The sequence below is a fragment of the Peromyscus californicus genome, unplaced genomic scaffold, assembly GCF_007827085.1.
Source record: "Peromyscus californicus insignis strain IS unplaced genomic scaffold, ASM782708v3 Scaffold_1__1_contigs__length_55948999, whole genome shotgun sequence".
Classification (NCBI taxonomy): domain Eukaryota; kingdom Metazoa; phylum Chordata; class Mammalia; order Rodentia; family Cricetidae; genus Peromyscus; species Peromyscus californicus.
The window spans coordinates 7546002-7565738 of NW_026294492.1; the positions used below are offsets into that span (position 1 = coordinate 7546002).

The 19737-nt window shown below is 43.3% G+C and overlaps 1 protein-coding gene across 3 annotated transcripts in view; it reads right to left on the minus strand.

Annotated features, from left to right (window-relative positions):
• Rock2 (Rho associated coiled-coil containing protein kinase 2) overlaps positions 1-15583 on the minus strand; it is a 103004-nt gene extending 87421 nt beyond the window's left edge. For all 3 annotated transcript variants that reach the window (XM_052745849.1, XM_052745848.1, XM_052745847.1), the window contains exon 1: positions 15359-15583. In XM_052745849.1, coding sequence (XP_052601809.1) covers positions 15359-15499 — 141 coding nt within the window. In that variant the 5' untranslated portion in view covers positions 15500-15583. The remainder of the gene's footprint in view (positions 1-15358) is intronic.
• Positions 15584-19737: the final 4154 nt, after the last annotated feature.

Below are 19737 nucleotides of genomic sequence, written 5' to 3' on the forward strand. Positions count from 1 at the left end.
AATACTTTAAGAGCTTTTGTAAGAATTTCAACATACGTAAGGTGGTATCTCAGAGTTGTTTTGATTTGCATTTCCCTGATAATTAGGGAAAACAATGACATCATGAGGTTTGCAGGCAAATGGATGGATCTATTTGCCATCCGAAAAAATCATCCTGAGTGAGGTAACCCAGACTCAGGAAGACAAACATGGTATGTACTCACTCATAGGAGGATACTAGATGTGGAACAAGGATGACTGGACTGCTACTCACATCACCAGGGAGGCTACCTGGAAAACAGGACCCCAAGAAAGACACGGGGATCACCCAATGATGGAGAAATGGATGAGATCTTCATGAACGGCCTGGACATAAGTGGGGGTAATGAAGGGCGAAGGTCGAGGGAAAGAGAGCTTGGGGGAGCGGGAGATCCCAGCTGGATCAACAACAGAGAGGGAGAACAAGGAATAGGAGACCATGGTAAATGAAGACCACATGAGAATAGGAAGAAGCAAAGTGCTAGAGAGGCCCACAGAAATCCACAAAGATACCCACACAACAGACTGCTGGCAGTGGTCGAGAGACAGCCCGAACTGACCTACTCTGGTGATGGGATGGCCAAACACCCTAATTGTCGTGCTAGAAACCTCATCCAATGACTGAGGGATCTGGATGCAGAGATCCACGGCTAGGCCCCGGGTGGAGCTCCGGGAGTCCAATTAGCGAGAAAGAGGAGGGTTTATATGAGCGAGAATTGTTGAGACCAAGGTTGGATAAAGCACAGGGACAGCCGGGCGGTGGTGGCGCACGCCTTTAATCCCAGCACTCGGGAGGCAGAGCCAGGCGGATCTCTGTGAGTTCGAGGTCAGCCTGGTCTCCAAAGCGAGTTCCAGGAAAGGCGCAAAGCTACACAGAGAAACCCTGTCTCAAAAAAACCATAAAAAAAAAAAAGAAAAAAAAAAAAAAAAGCACAGGGACAAACAGCCAAACGAATGGAAACACATGAACTATGAACCAATGGCTGAGGGGCCCCCAACTGGATCAGGCCCTCTGAATAGGTGAGACAGTTGATTGGCTTGATCTGTTTGGGAGGCATCCAGGCAGTGGGACCCGGTCCTGTGCTCATTGCATGAGTTGGCTGTTTGAAACCTGGGGCCTATGCAGGGTCGCTTGGCTCGGCCCGGGAGGAGGGGACTGGACCTACCTGGACTGAGTCTACCTGGTTGATCTCAGTCCTCGGGGGAGGCTTTGCCCTGGAGGAGGTGGGAATGGAGGGTGGGCTGGGGGGAAGGGGAGGAGGGCGGGAGGGGGGAGAACAAGGGAATCCGTGGCTGATATGTAGAACTGAATTGTATTGTAAAATAAAAAAATAAAAAAAAAGAATTTCAACATACCAAAATTCATTTTCAGTAGCTCTTGAAAGAATTAGTTTGCCGGGCAGTGGTGGCGCATGCCTTTAATCCCAGCACTTGGGAGGCAAAGGCAGGAGGATCTCCATGAGTTTGAGGCCAGCCTGGGCTACAGAGTGAGTTTCAGGAAAGGCGCAAAGCTACACAGAGAAACCCTGTCTCGAAAAAAACAAAAAAAAAAAAAAGAATTAGTTCAAGACAACTATGCTTATAAGACAAATCGCTAAACGGTCTTATTAATTTAAAAAAACCTGGAGCCAAATATTGGGGTAAAAACCAAGAGATCAGAAAAGCAGAAAGAAGCCAGCCATGTTCTTATCACTTGGAAATCCTCAGCCAAGGAAAACTACTTCCTGTATATCCACGCCCATATACCTTTCTGTTCTGCATCTCACTTCCTCTCTCCGCCCAGCTATATCACTTCCTGTCTGTCTGTACAGACCTCCAGATCTCTATGGTTAGTGATGGGATTAAAGAAATGTGTCACCATGCCTGGCTCTGTTCCTGGTGTGGCCTTGAACTCACAGAAATCTAGATGGATCTCTACCTCCTGAATGCTAGGATTAAAGGCATGTGCTACCATTGCCTGACTTCTATGATTAATATAGTGTCTGGCTTTTTCCTCTGATCTTCAGATAAGTTTTATTAGGGTGCACAATATATTGGGAACACAATATATCACCACGTATGCTACTGTATTTTATATATTTAAGATATTATACCTCCCACACGCACACACACAAACCAAGGTAGTATAATGGCACAGTCCTTTAAATACAGCACTTGGGAGGCAGAGGATATCTGAGTAGTAGTCGTCTCCCAAAAAAAAAAAAAAAAAAAAAAAAAAAACTACAACCAAAAATAATTTTAATTTATCTTTAACATAAATTTAACATGAAAGAAAAATCTAAATAAAGAATTCTTTGCTAAAATTTCCCTCTGGTTCTTAAAAAAGCCAAGGGTTATATTTAATGAAAACGTGAAACAATTACAATCATCTAAGCTAAAGCTAAAAGGGTAAACTGGAATTTCAATAAATGCTAAGTGTGGCTTCTAGATAAGAAATGCTTAATACTAATGCAAAATACTAATGTCCTATGCAGATAGAGAATCCTCAAATAAGGCAGTATCTGAGAAAAACCCTCTATCCTGAAAAGACCCCAAAATGTGCAGATGCTATAACCCCACAAATCAGCATACAATGCCACCTGCAAACAAGAAGAACTGTGTAATCTGTAGACTAATTTGCACAGTCTTCAATGATAAAGACAAAGACAATGAACAGTTACGTCCCGGCAGGTGCCATTCTACAGGAGACTAGTTACTAAAGTAACACAAGAATTGTTTCGATCTTTACGTAGAAAACAAAGGTACGGCACTCTACCTGGGTCAATACGACAGAATGTGTATCGTCTTATTCCTAACACAGTTTAAATAAAATTAAAAAGTGAACCCGAAACAGAATCAAATGAGTGGAAAGGTCATGCTTATCCCAAGTTCTCAACATGTGTTGTTTAAAAATAACTAAATAAACTATGTTGGTACGGGCCTGTAATCCTAGCCCAGGGGAGGCTAAGGCAGAAGGAAAGACAATTTGGGGCAAGCCTGGGCTACAACATGAAACCCTGTCTCAAAAAAGAGAGAGAGAAAGAGAGAAGAGAATGGGAAAGAGTCCAACCAGTTGGGTCTACCTTTTGAGTACTTGAATTTACACAGTTCAAAAAGACTTGTTCATTACTCGGAAGTAAAAAGTTCTATAACAAAGTTGATTAAAAACAAAAAAAACGGACTGGAGAGGTGGCTCAGGGGTTAAGAGCACTGACTGCTCTTCCAGAGGACCCGAGTTCAATTCCCAGCACCCACATGGCAGCTCATACCTGTCTGTAACTTCAGATTCAGAGGACACCAATAAAAAAAATGGAAAAAAAAAAAACTTTCTTCATTATTTGATTAGCATCTCCTTCCATAAAAACAACTTAAATATATTGATTCAAACTAGACCACATTCACAGCACACTAGTAAAATTCAGAAGAAAAAGCAAGCGAGACATGGTAGAGCATGCCTGTTGTCCTGGCTGTACCGGGGCTGAGGCCAGAGGATAACTTGAGCCCAGGAGTTCATAGGCAACAGAGTAAGAAACTTTTTTTCTTTTTAAAGAAAGAACACAACTGAAATTCACTTGTTACTAGTAAAGTGTACTGCAAGTACTATCATTTACTGATGGAAAGAATGTGAAATTGCATAGCCATTCTAGAAAATACTGGCAGTTTCTCAAAATTAAGCATAAGCTACCACATGACTCTACAATCTCACTCTTTGGAATCTATCCAAGAGAAATAAAAACATGTCCTCACATATTATAAATCCATAAACAAAATGTAATATATAGTTCATGCAATAACATTCAGCAATAATAAAGAACAAAATACTAACACATGCTACAATACAAATGAACCTCATAACATTATGCTGGGGAAAGAAGCCAGATGCAATGACAGCATATGTGTGCAGTGGTTTAAAAGAGAAGTGTCCCTCACAAGTGTGGGTATTTGTACAACCCCAGGTGGTAGTGCTGTTTGGGGAAGCTGTAAACCTTTAGGAGGTGCAGCCTTGCTGGAGGAAGTATGTTACTGGAGTAGGCTTTGAGAGTAAAAGGCATCCCTCACTTCCAGTTTGCTGATACTACCTGCTTGCGGTTGAGGAGATGAGCTCTCTCGCCTTCCTGTCTCTGCTTCCACTCCTGCCGCTTACTGCTACACACCTCGCCATGATGGGCTCTTATTCCCTGGGACTGTAAGCCAAAATAAACTTTCTTCTACAAGGTGCCTTGGCTGTAGCGTTTTATCACGGCGACAGAAAAGTAACTAATAGACTATATGATACCATTTATGTAGAACTTACAAAAAAGATAAACTTATAGAAGCAGATCTGGAGATGGGACTGGAGTCAGGAGTGACTGAGAACCTACACAATACAGTTTTACGGGTAATGAGAACATGCTGTGGTGACAGTTTAATTAAATTACAAACTTAAAATGTATTAATTTATAGGATATAAAGTATACCTCAATGAAGCTGATGAGCCAGGTGTAGTAACATACTCTTTTATTCCCAGCACTCAGGAGGCACAGGCAGGTGGGTTGAGTTCAAGGCCAGTCTGGTCTATATAGCAAGTGCCAGGACAGCCAGAGTTACATAATAGAGACCCTGTCCCAAACAAAACAAAACAAAAAAGCTTGATGAAAATAAAAAGCTAGTAAACAATCAGCCAGAGTCTGGTTTCAGACCTAGTCTAAGAACAGTAAGACATAGAAGCATGCACACTGTCTATACCTGCAAATTATATTTATATATCTAACCAATTATTAGGAAGGATTTATAAGCAAATACAGTATATCATTCCCTTTCTCTAACTGCACACCACCAGTACATATATAATAACTCCAACTCAAAATTTATTTCTGTAACTACTGTAAATACAGCATACGCATTTACATTTATTAGAAAAAGAAATATTATAAACATTAGTTAAAAGCCAAATAAAAACGTTAGTAATCATGGAGTTGGCAAAATGGTTCAGTATGTGAAAGTACTGCTGCCATGTCTGATACCCTGAGTTGAATCCCTTAGGAGGAGGAGAGACTCCCACAAATTGTCCTCTGACTTCCTAATGGCATGTACATACCCACAAACACACACACATACACACAAATAAATGTAACATGTAATAAAAGTTGTTCTAAAATAATAATAAACAGATTGCTGTCTTAAAGTTTTTATTGTAAGGACATCTGAATTTTTTTTTCCCCGTTTTTTTCAAGATAAGTCCTCTCTGTGTAGCCCTAGCTACAGAGATCTGTCTCTCTACCTCCCGAGTGCTGGGAGACATCTGGTTTCTTGATCAAAATCTTTCATGCCCTTTGAGACTTTTTTTTTCAATTTTGTTAATAAGCAAATATCGCTTTATTACTAAGAGCCAATATGCTCTTTAAAGGGTTAACCTGAAAGACACCACCAGCATCTCACCTGTTCTTAAACATGAACGCTGACTTAACCCAGGAATCACCTGACTCCACAGGGAACTAGATGTGATTAACTAGAAGCTAGTGCAGGGAACAGATGACAAATGATTCAAGGCTGTTCAGACCACATGGTGTCTTTACTTCACGTAGAACACAGAATAGGATTAGTTTTTATTTCTCTAGACACAGTTTCAGTACAACCTAGAAAATGCCTACATGACTATTTTCCTACAAGACCAACAGTTCCACCTGACCAAACCTGGATCCTCTCAGCATACAGATGTTTGCCTACCTTCCTTCTTATGGATAGACCAGAGCCAAATGACAGGAACATATCAAAATGTTTACTTGGGGTCACTTCTAGAGGGAATACACCTCTAAAGACATCACTTCTATTACTTAAAACTGAATTACTGTTTAATTCAACAAATAGCTAAAGAACATAACAGGAAGACAAAAGCATCTATATACCCTAATAGTTTACATTCTATGCATTAAATAAAAATAAACTCACAAGCAAAGTGTCATCCCCTATGCCCATAGCCCCAAGCACTCAAGAGGCTGAGGCAGGAGGTTCATGAGTTCAGGGACAGCCTGGGCTAAAAAGGGAGTTCTAGACTAGTCAGCTACATGGTGAGCTCTTGTGTTCAACAACAACAATAATAACTACAAAGGCCAGGAAGTATAAAAAAAACACTTTAATACTGTAAGAATTCCTCAGCAAAATGACCCAAGCATTAAAGTACGCTTGCTTCTATCAAAAGAAGATAATAAACCTCAATAATGAAGTATTAGAAACTAGTTCCCAATTTATAATCCCTTAAATTTTCTATCACTTATATTGTAACTAAAACTGCTCAAAAATCTTTTGCAAAATAAAGTAAACTAGGGTATTAAATATAAAATGATCAATTGTAAAGCACTTCTGGTACCTGGAAAACAAGCCATAAAGTCCCCTTGAACTTAGAAATATTCTTCAAGAGTTAACACCAAGGAACCAAAAAGCAATCCTAACATCCCAGAGAAAGAAAAAGAGAATAAATATGAGAATGGGAAGAACAGAACATTTTCCAAAAAGGTAAATGAAGGTCATTTATAACAAGCCAACTGCAGACCTGCCCAAGAACATCTACATAATGCAATCATACCTTGAAGAAGCTGGAAAGCACAGCAAGGAGAGCAGCTCCCAGCAAGGGTACAGGATAAAGACAGGCAGCCACCGTGACTCGATTCTAATTTGCATATTAAGCTCCATATAATAAACAAGCTCAGTAATGGTAAGTGTCCTTTTGCGGATTGTGGGTTTTGTTTTTTTACACTTACTGTATATATGCCACAGTGCACAGGTAGAGATCAGAAGACAACTTGTGGGAGTCGATTCCTTTTTGTCTACCATGTGGGTTCCAGTGATCAAACTCAAGGTCACCAGGCTTGGCAGCAAGGACCAACTGAGGCACCCCATCAACCCTCTGGATTTTCCATGACATGTCATCCTAGGCCAACAACTTGATCTTCCCCAATAAACCTCATCACAAACAGCAAGTACAGAATAATTTTAAGTATAAGATGCTTCCTGTCTTACCAGCCATTTCCAGAGAAAAACTAAAAAGAAACGCGTTTTAAACAAAGCATGGTTAAACAACATAACCATGACTAAGGACTTGAAGATGATTATTAAGAAAACACAAAAGTCTATTAGTAAACTGATTTTTAGCAAAGATGATAAAGCAACTCAGCAAAAAAGGAAAAACAATTTTCTCAAAAAAAAATGCTGAGTAGTCTGAGGTAACTAGATAGTTCTGTGAAGGAAAAGAAAATCAGCTTCAATTCCTAACGTGCACCACACACTAAACATGGTGAAATGTACCATAGGCCTATATATAAATGTTAAATCATACAGTTTCTAGAATAAAAACAAAAGAGTATTTCCATGCCATAAGGCTAGGTAACAATTACTTGGACAGAAAAAGCAGTAACCTTTTTGAACTGGTTAAAAACATACATACCACAGACTGAGAAAAAAACATTCACAAAACAAATTTCACAGCATTCCCTTTATACACAAAATCATTTCTATGTCTAGCACATAAAAATGTGTATGATGACAGCCCAACTTTTCAAAAGGGCAGATGATACACACACACACACACACACACACAAATAGCCAGCATGTATGGTAGTCATCAGGGATATGCACATTACGATACAATGAGCTACCACTACCCACCAAAGGATTTTTTTTTTTTTTTTTGGTTTTTTTTTTTTTTTGAGACAGGGTTTCTCTGTGCAGCTTTGCGCCTTTCCTGGGACTCACTTGGTAGCCCAGGCTGGCCTCGAACTCACAGAGATCCGCCTGGCTCTGCCTCCCGAGTGCTGGGATTAAAGGCGTGCGCCACCACCGCCCGGCTGGGATTTTTTTTTTTAATGTTAGGGAATATGCAGAACAACTGGAATCCTCCCTCGTATGTTGTTGGCACAAGTGTAAAATAATGTAACCATTTAAAAAAAATCTGGCCATTTCCTAAATAGCAAATATACATATACCCTGAGACACAGCAATTCTACCTCAATATCAACCCAAGAGAAATAAAAAATAAACCTTACAAAGGCTTAGCACTAATCGAAATTTTTATTTTATTTTATTATTACTACTTTGTTTTGTTTTGTTTTTCAAGACAGGGTCTCTCTGTGTAACAGTCCTGGCTGTCCTGTAACTCACTCTGTAGACCAGGCTGGCCTTGAACTCACAGATTTCCACCTGTCTCTGCCCCCCCCCCCCCAGTGCTGGGATTAAAGGTGTGTGCCACTACCACCCGGCCTCACAATTTTTTTTAAAAGGCAGGCTCTCACTATGTAGCTGTGGTTTGCCTGGAACTCAATGTTTAGACCAGGCTGGCCTCGAACTCACAGAGATCTCCCAGCCTCTACCTCCCGAGTGCTGGGATTAAAGGCATGCACCACCATGCCCCAGCTTATAACATTTATTAAATTCTTTTAGAATATATTATAAATTCATAATATTTATATCACAATATTATTAAATTTAAAATCTGTTTTAATGTTTGTATTATTGACTATTATAATATATTAATAAATTTTAATGTTATATAAATCTTATAAATGTAAATTTACAATATTATGTTTATGTAATATATATAAATTTATAATATTTATTAAAAACCAAACTAGAAGTAGACATGGTAGACCATACTTGTAACCCTAGCATTCAGGTAGCCGAGGCAGGAGAATCACAAATTTGAGCCCTGCCTAGGCTAATTAGCTAGACTCTTTCTCAACAAAACTAACAGCCCTATTAGTTAACAAAAAATAGCTGAATGATTGTGATTTATATATATAACAAATTTTAATCTGCAATAAAGAGATATCGTGCTAGTACACAAAATACCATGCATTAATCTCAAAACATCTGCTAAGGTAAAGAAGCCAGATAAAGCCAGGAAAGCATGTACTATACAATCTCATTTGTATCAAGTACTAGAAAAGATAAAAGTAACATTTAGTTCAAAAACAAAATATATCACGTTCAAGAACAAAAGATATTACACAAACAGAGGGAGGGGATGGATGTGAAGTTGGTTGAAAAGGTACTTGGGTTGGTAATAATGCTCTGTATTTTTAAAGATTTGAATCACAGTACATTTTTTTCAAAATCATTTATGTATATTTAAGACTTGTGCATTTCACTTTGTGCAAATTTAATCTTTTTTTTCCTCCTTATTTTGGTTTTGTAGGTAGCTCAGGCTGGCCCTTCTCACCATGTAGCTGTTGTCAGCCTTGAACTCATAACAGTCCTCCTGCTTCATCCTCTGACCAGCTGAATTCTGACCTAACAAAATACATGCTGAAATATAAGGACCTACATTAAGCCTCTAACTTAAAGTGGACCAAAACCAAGAGCTGTAGTGGTAAATGGGTAAAGAGATAATTGAGAAGATTTGGTAAAGGAGGAATTGAGAAGATTCGGGAAAGTGGTACATGGCTGTCCATTGTCAATGTTTACAACTCCATTCCCAATACAAGTTTGTGGAAACTCTTCGAATGAGTTCCAGGAACCCATAACAGCAAAACATACAAAACTACCCAAATATCCTTCAAATAGGGTGGTGCTGTGGAACAATCTTTGTACACTGTAAATATGTATTACTCTCATTGGTTAATAAAAGAGCTGACTGGCCTATAGCTGGGCAGGAAGAGATTAGGCAGGAGAGCCAGACTAGGTGGATGCTGGGAAGAAGGGCAGAGTCTCCAGAGTCTAGAGCAAGAGGCAGAGGAAGCAAGAGATGTACATGATGTACTGAGATAAGGTACCAGGCCATGTGGTAGAACACAGATTAAAAATAAGGATTAATTTAAGTTGTAAGATCTGGTTAGTAACAAGACTAAGCTATTGGCTGATCATTTATAATTAATATTAAGTGTCTGTGTGGTTATTTGGGAGTGACTTGCAGTCCCAATGGAAAAACTCCATCTACAGAGTGGAGCTACACTTTAACTTATTATGGCAATGAAAATGAATTAAACCACAGGTGAGACAGCTCTCAGAATCACACAACTGAAAACCAGAGTCAGAATGAGAACATACAGGCTGAGGATAGCTCAGTGTAGACACCTTGCCCAGCATGTGTGATGTCCTAACTTCAACCCCCAACACTCACCATAAAGCAAAAATGAAAATATAGAAATGGTAACATAAGTTTAGAAGACAGGCAAAACTAAGCAGTATTATTTAGAGATACCCATAAAGTAGTAATCTAAAAGGTGGAGCACGGAACAATCAAGCTCAAGAACTGTGGAAAAGAAGAAACAAGGGCTGAATCCACCAACAACACTGCTGGAAGTGACTATGATGTAAGATGCTTCAAAATTCACATTTTCATGCTATATTTTTTAATATTGACCAATTCAATAGGGAAAGTAACATTCAGCAAGAATAAAATATTCAGGCCTTAACAATGATCGTTCTTTTGTATTTGTTTGTGTCAGGGTCATAACATGTATACCTAGCTGACCTGGCACTTGTTATATAACCCAGGCTGGCCTCAAACTCACTACAATCCTCCTGCCCTCAGCCACCAGAATGCTGGGATTTCAAGCATGCACCATCTCATCCAGGTTTGCACTATTCTTTGGAACTATTGAAGGGCACACACACGTACGCAGTTACGTTTCCTTAGTTTGTGTACACTACTAGCCTTACTCTGGGGCCAAGATTCTTCAAACTACAGATTTTTTTTTTTTTTAACTTTAAATGGTAATACAGTACACATGCTGTAAATTCCCTAGAACCTTCTTGGGGATATGACAGCATCCTGAAACCAAGGTACTAATAGTTCTCCAGTGAAATCCATCATTATTTACAAAAGAGCAGTGCACAGACTGCAAACCCTCTAAAAAAGGATCGGCTCAGAAGCTGCTGCCATTAAATAAGTAAGTTTTAGTAAGAATTTATTTTCAGAGCTGTTTATGTACCAAAATTATAGTTAAAGGATTATGGACCTAATCCTAAAAAGAGGTTCAACTTGGTTTAAACAGTAAATTTCACATACCACTAAAAGCCAGTTCATTTTCTCGACGGTTTGCAAGTTTTAGACAGTGAAATGGCCCAGTAAGCAGGAAAAATCACACTGCCTAGCCTAACAAACCTGAGTTAGATCTCAACACTCAAACAGTAGGAGAGAACCAACTCCTCAAGAGTTTTCCTCAGTTCTCCACACTACTCACCAAAAAAATAAATAAATGTTAAAAACAACAAAAATGTAAGTTTTAAATTAATCTGTATATTCTAAATGTCCACCTCTACTTCATAAATGAACATGTACAAAATAATTTTTCATCTTTTATTCTATTTAATTTTTAATCACATCTTTAAAATAGTTTCAGTCATTACTTGTAGGGAGGGGTGAACACATGTAATTGTATTTTAATTGTGTGAAGGGCCAGCACTAAATGGAATGATCCTAAGCACTGTGATACGTATTTTCATGGAGCTGGAGCCATAGTCCAGAGGCAGACACTCACCTAGCATGTGTAAGGCTTTGAGGTCAATACTCAGAACTACCAAAAATAAAATTTCGGTACAGTAGCATTTTCATATCGTTGGCAGGTACCAGTTCTAATTAGGTGTTTGGGGCCAGCCAGATGGCTCAGCAGTTACAGGCACTTGCTGCCAAGCCTGACAGTTTTAGTTTGATTACTGGAATCCCCATGGTGGCAGGAGAGAACTGACTCCTACAAACCGTCCTCTGACCTCCATACCTGTGCCATGACACACAACACCCCACCCAAAAAACACAATCAATAAATAAAATGTAAAGTTAAACAGTTTCAATGGGTATTTTGTTTTTCAACCCACTGCAATTGTAAATAAATATCTGATCACCTTTACCCATTCACAAAAACCTAGGTACTACAGGTTACTATGACTTCATACTCTGAAAGAACAAAATAAAATCCCAAAGCACAAACCTTAAGACCTTTCTCCAGTACATCTGTTAGTTAACTAAAACACAGCTGGAAAGTGAGGATTCCCGACAGCACAACACACATATTCTCCCAAAGGTTTCAAACACTACAAAAGGGTTATCACCTAAGGTCCTCCCTTAAAAATATTTCAACACTGACCTTCAAAAGAGGCTCCATGAATAAAGGTACTCCCCATCAAGCCTGACAATCCCATAACCTGAGTTTGGTCCCTAGAACCCACATGATAGGAAGTGAGAACTGACTCCAACAAGTTGTCCTCTGACCTCCACACGGGTGCCATGGCAGGGCACACACCCTCAAACACACACAAAATAAATGTTTTGTTTTTTAAATTACAGAAGCAAATCTCTCTAAAAACTATTTTTATATAATACCAAGCAGCTCACAATCTGCAGCTTCAAAAGAGCTGCTGATTTTAGAGCCAAATAAAGCAACTAGCCTCTGAAAGAAACAAGATAATTTAGTCTGTACCCTGATAGTGTCCCGGAATCCAGCCCTATAGATGCACAGCAGTGATTAGTACTCATGATGTCAAACTCAAAATGATAATGGCAGGCAACTGGAACATTACAAAAAATTCTAGTATACTTTATCATCTCTTGCCATTTTTAGCAATATAAAGCTTTCAATGGTACTTTCTAGGGTTCTGAATATAGTAACCAAATTCCATACTGTGTTTGTATCAGACTATTAAAAATATTTTTTCTAGGCTGGGCAGTGGTGGCGCCTGCCTTTAACCCCAGCACATGGGAGGCAGAGTCAGGCCTATCTCTGTGAGTTCAAAACCAGCCTGGTGTACTGAGCAAGTTCCAGGACACCAAAGCTACACAACAAAAGCCTGTCTCAAAACACACACACACAAAGATATATTTTCTAGAATAAAACCAAAAGAAAAGCAATGTTAAGAAAAGCAATGATTAATTGTGAAATAAAGCTCATAGTACTATTTCAAATCTTCAAAGCGGTAACAGCTATTATTTCATGAGCATTTTTTTATAATACTGGCTTAAAGACTAATTTACAGAGGTACAATGTGGAGGGATGAAAAGGCTGTGAGGACGAACGAAAGTGATGGCTGGCACAAGTGAATGTACTTAACATCACCCAACTGTGTACCTAAACATGGTTTAAGTAGCAAATTTTATGTATACTGCTACCACAATTAAAACGTTACTTTGTCTTAGTCAGAGTTACCACTGCTGTGATGAAACACCATGATGATAGCAACTTGGGAAGGAAAGGGTTTATTTGGCTTACACTTCCATACACTGTTCATCATCAAAGGAAGTCAGGACAGGAACTCACACAGGGCAGGAGCTGATGCAGAGGCCGTGGAGGGGTGCTGCTTACTGGCTTGCTCCCCATGGCTTGTTCAGCCTGCTTTCTTATACAACCCAGGACCACCAGCCCAGGGATGGCACCACCTACAATGGGCTGGGCCTCCCCCATCAGTCACTAACTAAGAAAATGCCTTACAGCTGGATCTTATGGTGACATTTTTCTCAGTTGAGGTTCCCTCCTTTCAGATGACTCTAGCTTGTGCCAAGATGACATAAAACTAGGCAGCACATAACTCACTCTGGTATTTCATGATAAAATATATGTAACAGATACAATTACTGTAACTTTAATGATGTTTCAGACTTCTATGAGTGTACAAGAGAGGCACCAGGAACCTCACTCCTAAGGTATAAAGGGCACATTTTGACTTAGTAACATTTGCTGCACTCCAGAGTCATACCTGTACTGATTCTCAATGACATGTCATCAACTAAAAGCAGCAGTGAGCTTGCTGTCACATCAGCACCTGGTGTCAACCCTCCTAACAGTGGTATGTCACCTTAACAAATGTGGTCTTGACTGCATTAAACACTCAAGGAAGGAACTAAACTGTTCCTGACCACGTGCAACAATTCAGGAAATATTTTAATAAAACAATATGGTCATGTCAACAGGTATAAACAGCTTAGTTCCAAGCTCAGAATAACTCTTATAATAATGAGTAACATCACTAACAAGAAACGAATGTGAAATGTGAAACATTTCTATGTGGGATTGAGGATGAACCTGGTGAATCCTTGAGACTTACAGACACTATTTTTAATCGAACTTTCTGGCCTAGGATCAAAGTTTTGCTAGCAAAATACCCAAGTGAAAATGCTGGCAGTGATGCCCGAGAAGCTTTGCTTTATCTACGGAAAGGCTATGACCTCCAGGCAATTAATCCTACTCTGAACTAAAGAATTCCAAAAACTGTCCCACAAGAACACACGAACCCACTACCAAGCAAAAAAAAAAAAAAATACCCCCTAGAGCCAAAATCTCTACACTCTACATATCTGATAGAAAGATATCCATCCACTCTCTAGTCGGTTCCTGCACTGTGGCCAAACAGGACTGAGTCACTGCAAATGATTCCAGAAACCTCAAAGGACAACCAACGGCCTCAGAAAAGTTAGTCAGTGGAAAGGGAGGAGGCAGTTTTTCTCAGAGTCAATAGGCTTCTCCTAGCAGGGCCCAGAACTGGCACGCTTTTTGGCACAGAATGCCTGATCACCCACCCTAAATCTAGCCCTCCAGAGCTAATAGCCAGAGTATCATCTTCGACTTCTCCTCCTCAGGATACATGTCCACACCACTTTTTTCCCATAAATGCATCTCTAGCTGCACACTAACCAAATGTGTTTGCCAAACATAATTGCTTCCCCCAAGACCAGAAATATGCCAGCGTTCTATGAGGCGTTTATTGTAAAACATGTTCTTTTCTTAATCAAGCTCCGGTCTTAACCAATCTAGCAGCCTTCCCGAGACTGTTAGTTTAGATGTTGGAATGCTATGGGAAAGACAAGATGAAGGGGAGAGATTTATCCCATTCTACAATTCAGACTCGTTTCTTGGCTTCGGAGCAACAATCTCCGGAAATTTAATTTACATAAATTCAAATGCACTAAATAGCTACTATGGAATGTCCAAGAGCAACTGGAAACAGCAAACTTGAGCTGTGCCTTCCCAGATTCCTGACGAGGAGGACCGAGGGCGGGCAGCTCTTTGTCATGGACCCCAGGTGGCAACTCCCAACAGGGAGAGCATCGGGTTTCTTTCTCCCTCGATTTCACCCTAGCTCCCACGCCGCGTGACACTCTCCAACGGGCTAGTCTGGGGGGTAGGAAGCACAGCCAACCCTCCACCTTTCCGCCCTAAACCGACCGGGTAGGCGGGAAGGAGCCCAGGGGTGTTTCCTCCCGGCGCGCTCCAAGAAAGGGGGCGGCCGGGATGACACCCGCTCCCGTGGGAGGTGGACCGGAGGAATCCCAGGTGGGGTCTCCACTCCGGAACCTGACGCTCCAGCCCCCCGAGCAGCCGGAAGCTGGGCGGGTGGGCCAAGGGAGAGGGGGGCGGGGGACCAGGCAGGGCGGGGAGCTCCCTCCTTAGCCGGCACCTACCAGCAAGCTCTCCACGTTGATGGGCGAGCGAGGGTCTCGGATGAGCGCCTCCAGCTTCCTCTGGCGGCTCGCGCCCGCCCCGTCCCCCGGCGCGGCCTCAGGGGCGCCGGGCATTTTCCCCGTCGGCGGGGGCCGGCTCATGCCTCTTCGCGGGGCCTAGCGCCGCCCGCGGAAACCTTCCGCCCGGGGCCCGCCGCCCGCCGCGCGCCGCTGTCTACCAGGAGCCGCCCGGCCCGGCCCGGCCCGGCCCGGCGGGGAGCAGCGAGAGGCACACGGCGTCCCCGCCCCTCCGCCGCACGCGCGCCGCCCGGCCCGTCGCGAGCTCGCCAGGACCCGGCGGGCGGGCGGGAGCGGGGAAGGGGCGCCCGCGCCGCGCCGCGCCGCGCTGCCCCGCCCTCGGGGCTCGGGCCGCTAGGGCCGCCGCCCGGCCGCCCGCATGTCGCCGCCGGCCGCCTCGCGCGCCCACAAGCCCGCTCCCCCTCACACACACACACGGTCCGCGCCGCGGCCCTCCTCGGCCGCGCGCCGCCGCTACCCACAAGCCCCTCCGCCCGCGGCGCGCCGCGCGCGCGCGCGTCCACCCCTCCGCCCCGCCCACCCCGGCGCGTCCCCGCGGCTCGCCCCGCCCACCCTGGCCTCCCGCCCCGCCCCTCCCGCCCCTCCCTCCCTCCGCCGAGCTGAGCTGCGCTGCGGTGCAGAGAGCTTCGTTTCCGCTCCCCCTCGCCCCGGCCGGTCTCGTTTCCTCGTCTGCCCCGTTTCCCCGGGCCGTGAGGCGGGACCGGTCGCAGCGCCTTCCGACCCCCGACCCCCGTAGTCCCCGCCGCGTATCCCGCGTCTCCCGGCCGGACCCCGCGGCCTAGCTGACGTCCTCGCCCCCCGCCCGCCGGGTCCCGCTGACTCAGCGCGCAGCTATGCAAGCCGCGCCGAACTCCAGCGCCCCGGGGCCGTGGCCTGGGGCTTCAGGGGGCGGAGAGGCCGCGCCCCTAGCCTGAGTTTAGTGTCTGGGTCTCGCTCGTATCTGAGTCCCCCCCGGGCAGGGAGACCTGGAGGAGTTGCTCCCGCCTCCGGGGCACTAATCCTGGGCTCTCCGAAACCTTTTGAGTCCTTCCCTGACCGCGGTGTCCGCCTGGCCTTAGACCTTAGACACTGGCCGGGCGGAGGGAACGGGAGGGCAATGGGGAAGCGCTTCTGCATTCATGGGGGCCTTGCTTTGGGAGTGAAAGAGGGGCTGCTGCTTCTCCGCATTCCTGCCTTCTCGCTGCCCCCGAGCCATTGGTCAGATCCTCTCAGGGCGCAATCTGAAAACTATGTGCCAAGAGCCATAAAACTGTTCACCGAGCCCCTTTGACCCAGTAAGCCCATTTAAGGAAGTCCAAGTGTAAGGAAATGATCCAAAGAGGGGAGGACTTTGCGTGAAGATGTTTACAGCTGGGCTATTCAAAATGTCCGTAATGACCAAAGTCCTGGGAGTGGACTCAGTCGTCCTGCAACTAAATAATCCAAACAAGCTCTGTCACATTCAGGGAAGAGTCCTGAAGGTATTGCAGGCCGGTTAAGAAGATGGGAAAATGCAAAGGGGATGGTGAATACTCTGAAATGAGCAGCTAAACAAATGAAAATGCACTTGTTCTTCAGTGGGATTTTTTTTCCCTTTCTAAAGATGCTAAGGAGGGCGGTGGTGGCGCACGCCTTTAATCCCAGCACTCAGGGGGCAGAGGCGAGCGGATCTCTTGAGTTCGAGGCCAGCTTGGTCTACAGAACAAGTTCCAGGACAGCCAGGGTCACATAGAGAAACCCTGTCTCGAAAAAAAAAAACCAAAAAGATGTTAAGAAGCGTATTGAATTTCAAAACTTGAAAAACTATACTTATTGATGGGTCGCTCTAAGAGAAGCTCCAAGTGGAATACCCCTAAATAGTGAGACTGCCAGGCTCTAGTGGGTGTCAATGCTCTGTTTGCAGATAGGCTCCAGCCCTGGCGTTGTCAAAACCGCACCTCACCCAGCATGCGTTCTAGGAACGTCTCTCCACTGTTTGTAAAGTCACTCTGACTTGGACTAAGGCAGGAAGAGGCCCTGGATGACTCAAGAGAGCCCTTTCTATTGCAGATAATAGAACTGCCCTCTGGTCAAAAGAGTAGAACTTCAAGCCTGTAGGTGAATTTACTCCTTTGTACCTCCACAGACCCAAAGCAGGGAGGGTAGAGCCGGCTAGCCACTCCTCCCACTAATGCACCGGAGCAAAATAATTAGATATGCATGATTACAGATCTTATAGGTCCTTTTCCTGGTGATGATAGTATCGTAGGCTCCCAAAAGGAACGCTGTGATCTTTAGGTTACAGATTAATTTTTGAAATGACCGGCTGTATGTTTTTATGGACTCTGGTGGAGTGGCCATGGTCGCCAGCCTTGGGAACCTTGTTTTAAGAGAACAGCAGTCCCCAGACGTGGTGGTGCACATCTGTAATCCCAGCACTCAGGAGGTAAAGGCAAGAGGATCAGGAGGTAAAGGCTATCTTTAGCTACACATCAAGTCCGAGGTCATCTGGGACTACGGGAGATCCTATCTCAAACAAAACAAAATAAACCTAAAATAGGAAGCTGAGGCAATGGCTCGATGAGTAAAGGGCTTATCTCGCGAGCTTGAGGACCTGAGTTCAAGCCCCAGACCCCTGTAAAAAGTCTGCCGCATAGCCATAGTCTCAGTTCTGGGAAGGTAGACACAGCAAGATCCCTGAGGCTTGCTGCCCCGCCAGCCTAGCCAAGTGAGAGACCCTGTCTCAGATAAATGAATAAATAAGGTGTAAAGCAATTAAGAAAGACACACAATGTCAATCTCTGACCTCCACACGTACCAGCACACACACACACACACACACACACACTCATATATGTGCACCTGAATATATGCACACACACGAAACACAAAAAAGTAGAGAAACAAAGGAACACCAGTGATCAACAAGATGAGCGTGCTTTTATGGACAGTCATTCGGTTTAGAAGGCTTGGGGGCCGTTGTGATGTCTCAGCAGGTAAAGATGCTTACCGCGCCAGCCTAGTGATTTGAGTTCCATCTCAGGAACCCACTTAAAGGTGGAAGGGGGGAACCAGCCCCACAAAGTTGTCCTCTGACTTCTACACACGCACCCACACCCAGATACCATGCACAGACACACACAATTTATTTAAAGATATTTACACAAGACCCACACCGCTGCCCGCCTGGAAGAAAAGACTTGTCTCATGATTAAGTATTAAAAAACCACCCTCCTCTGTCTGTTTCTCTTCCAATTCATTTTTGGTCAGCAGGATCATTCCTATTCACAAAAGGAATGCACGCATGAATTCTAGTTGAAAGTTCAAACAAGCCAGAAGTATATAGAAGATAGCCTGAAATTGTCTTTCAGTGCTTACCCTCACACTCCTTTACATTTTTATTTTATTTTATTTATTTATTTTTAGACAGGATGTCACTTAGAAATCCAGGCTGTCGAGGAACTTACTATGTAGTCCAGGATAGCCTCTAACTCATGGCCATTCCCTACCTAACATCTACCACCCAGGAGTGCCTTCTAGACCTTCTGACACTTTGTGGTACAAATTAAGGGTCCAGGGGTCCCCTTTTTTTTAATCTATTGGAGAACATGTCCTCATTTCCAGTTGTTTTATTTTTTATTTTAAAAAAATTGATACAATATATTTTGATTATGTTTTTCCTTTCCCCTCGTTTCTAGTTTTTAACCTGAAGGATGTCTCTCCCCCAGGAATAAATCCTCCTGCCTCAGCCTCCCAAATGCTGGTTTTACAGATGTGAACCATATGTCTGGTGCTGGCTCTTCTTTCACATGCATTATTTTATCACTCAAGGTTGTTAGACATTCTCATAGATAATTATCTGCATGTATATCCTACATATACATAGAATGGTACCATATCATAGTATTCTGCAACTTTATAATCCATACCCCATTATTGTGTCCTGGAATATGCCCACGTGTGTAGACAGAGAAATCTTCATTTTCTTTTTTTTTTTTTTTTTTTTTTTTGGTTTTTCGAGAGTTTCTCTGTGTAGCTTTGCGCCTTTTCCTGGAACTCACTTGGTAGCCCAGGCTGGCCTCGAACTCACAGAGATCCGCCTGGCTCTGCCTCCCGAGTGCTGGGATTAAAGGCGTGCGCCACCACCGCCCGGCAGAAATCTTCATTTTCTAACTGCTGTACTCTAGCCTACAATATGAGAATACCATACTAGATTTACTGTGTTCAGTAACGTAACAGTCGAGGACGGACCGTGGGGGACAACTGCCTGAGCTACCTGCCACTATGTATGACATGCTCTCCTTTGCACCTGCTCCTCTCTAGGGGACTCTGCTTCCTGTTGT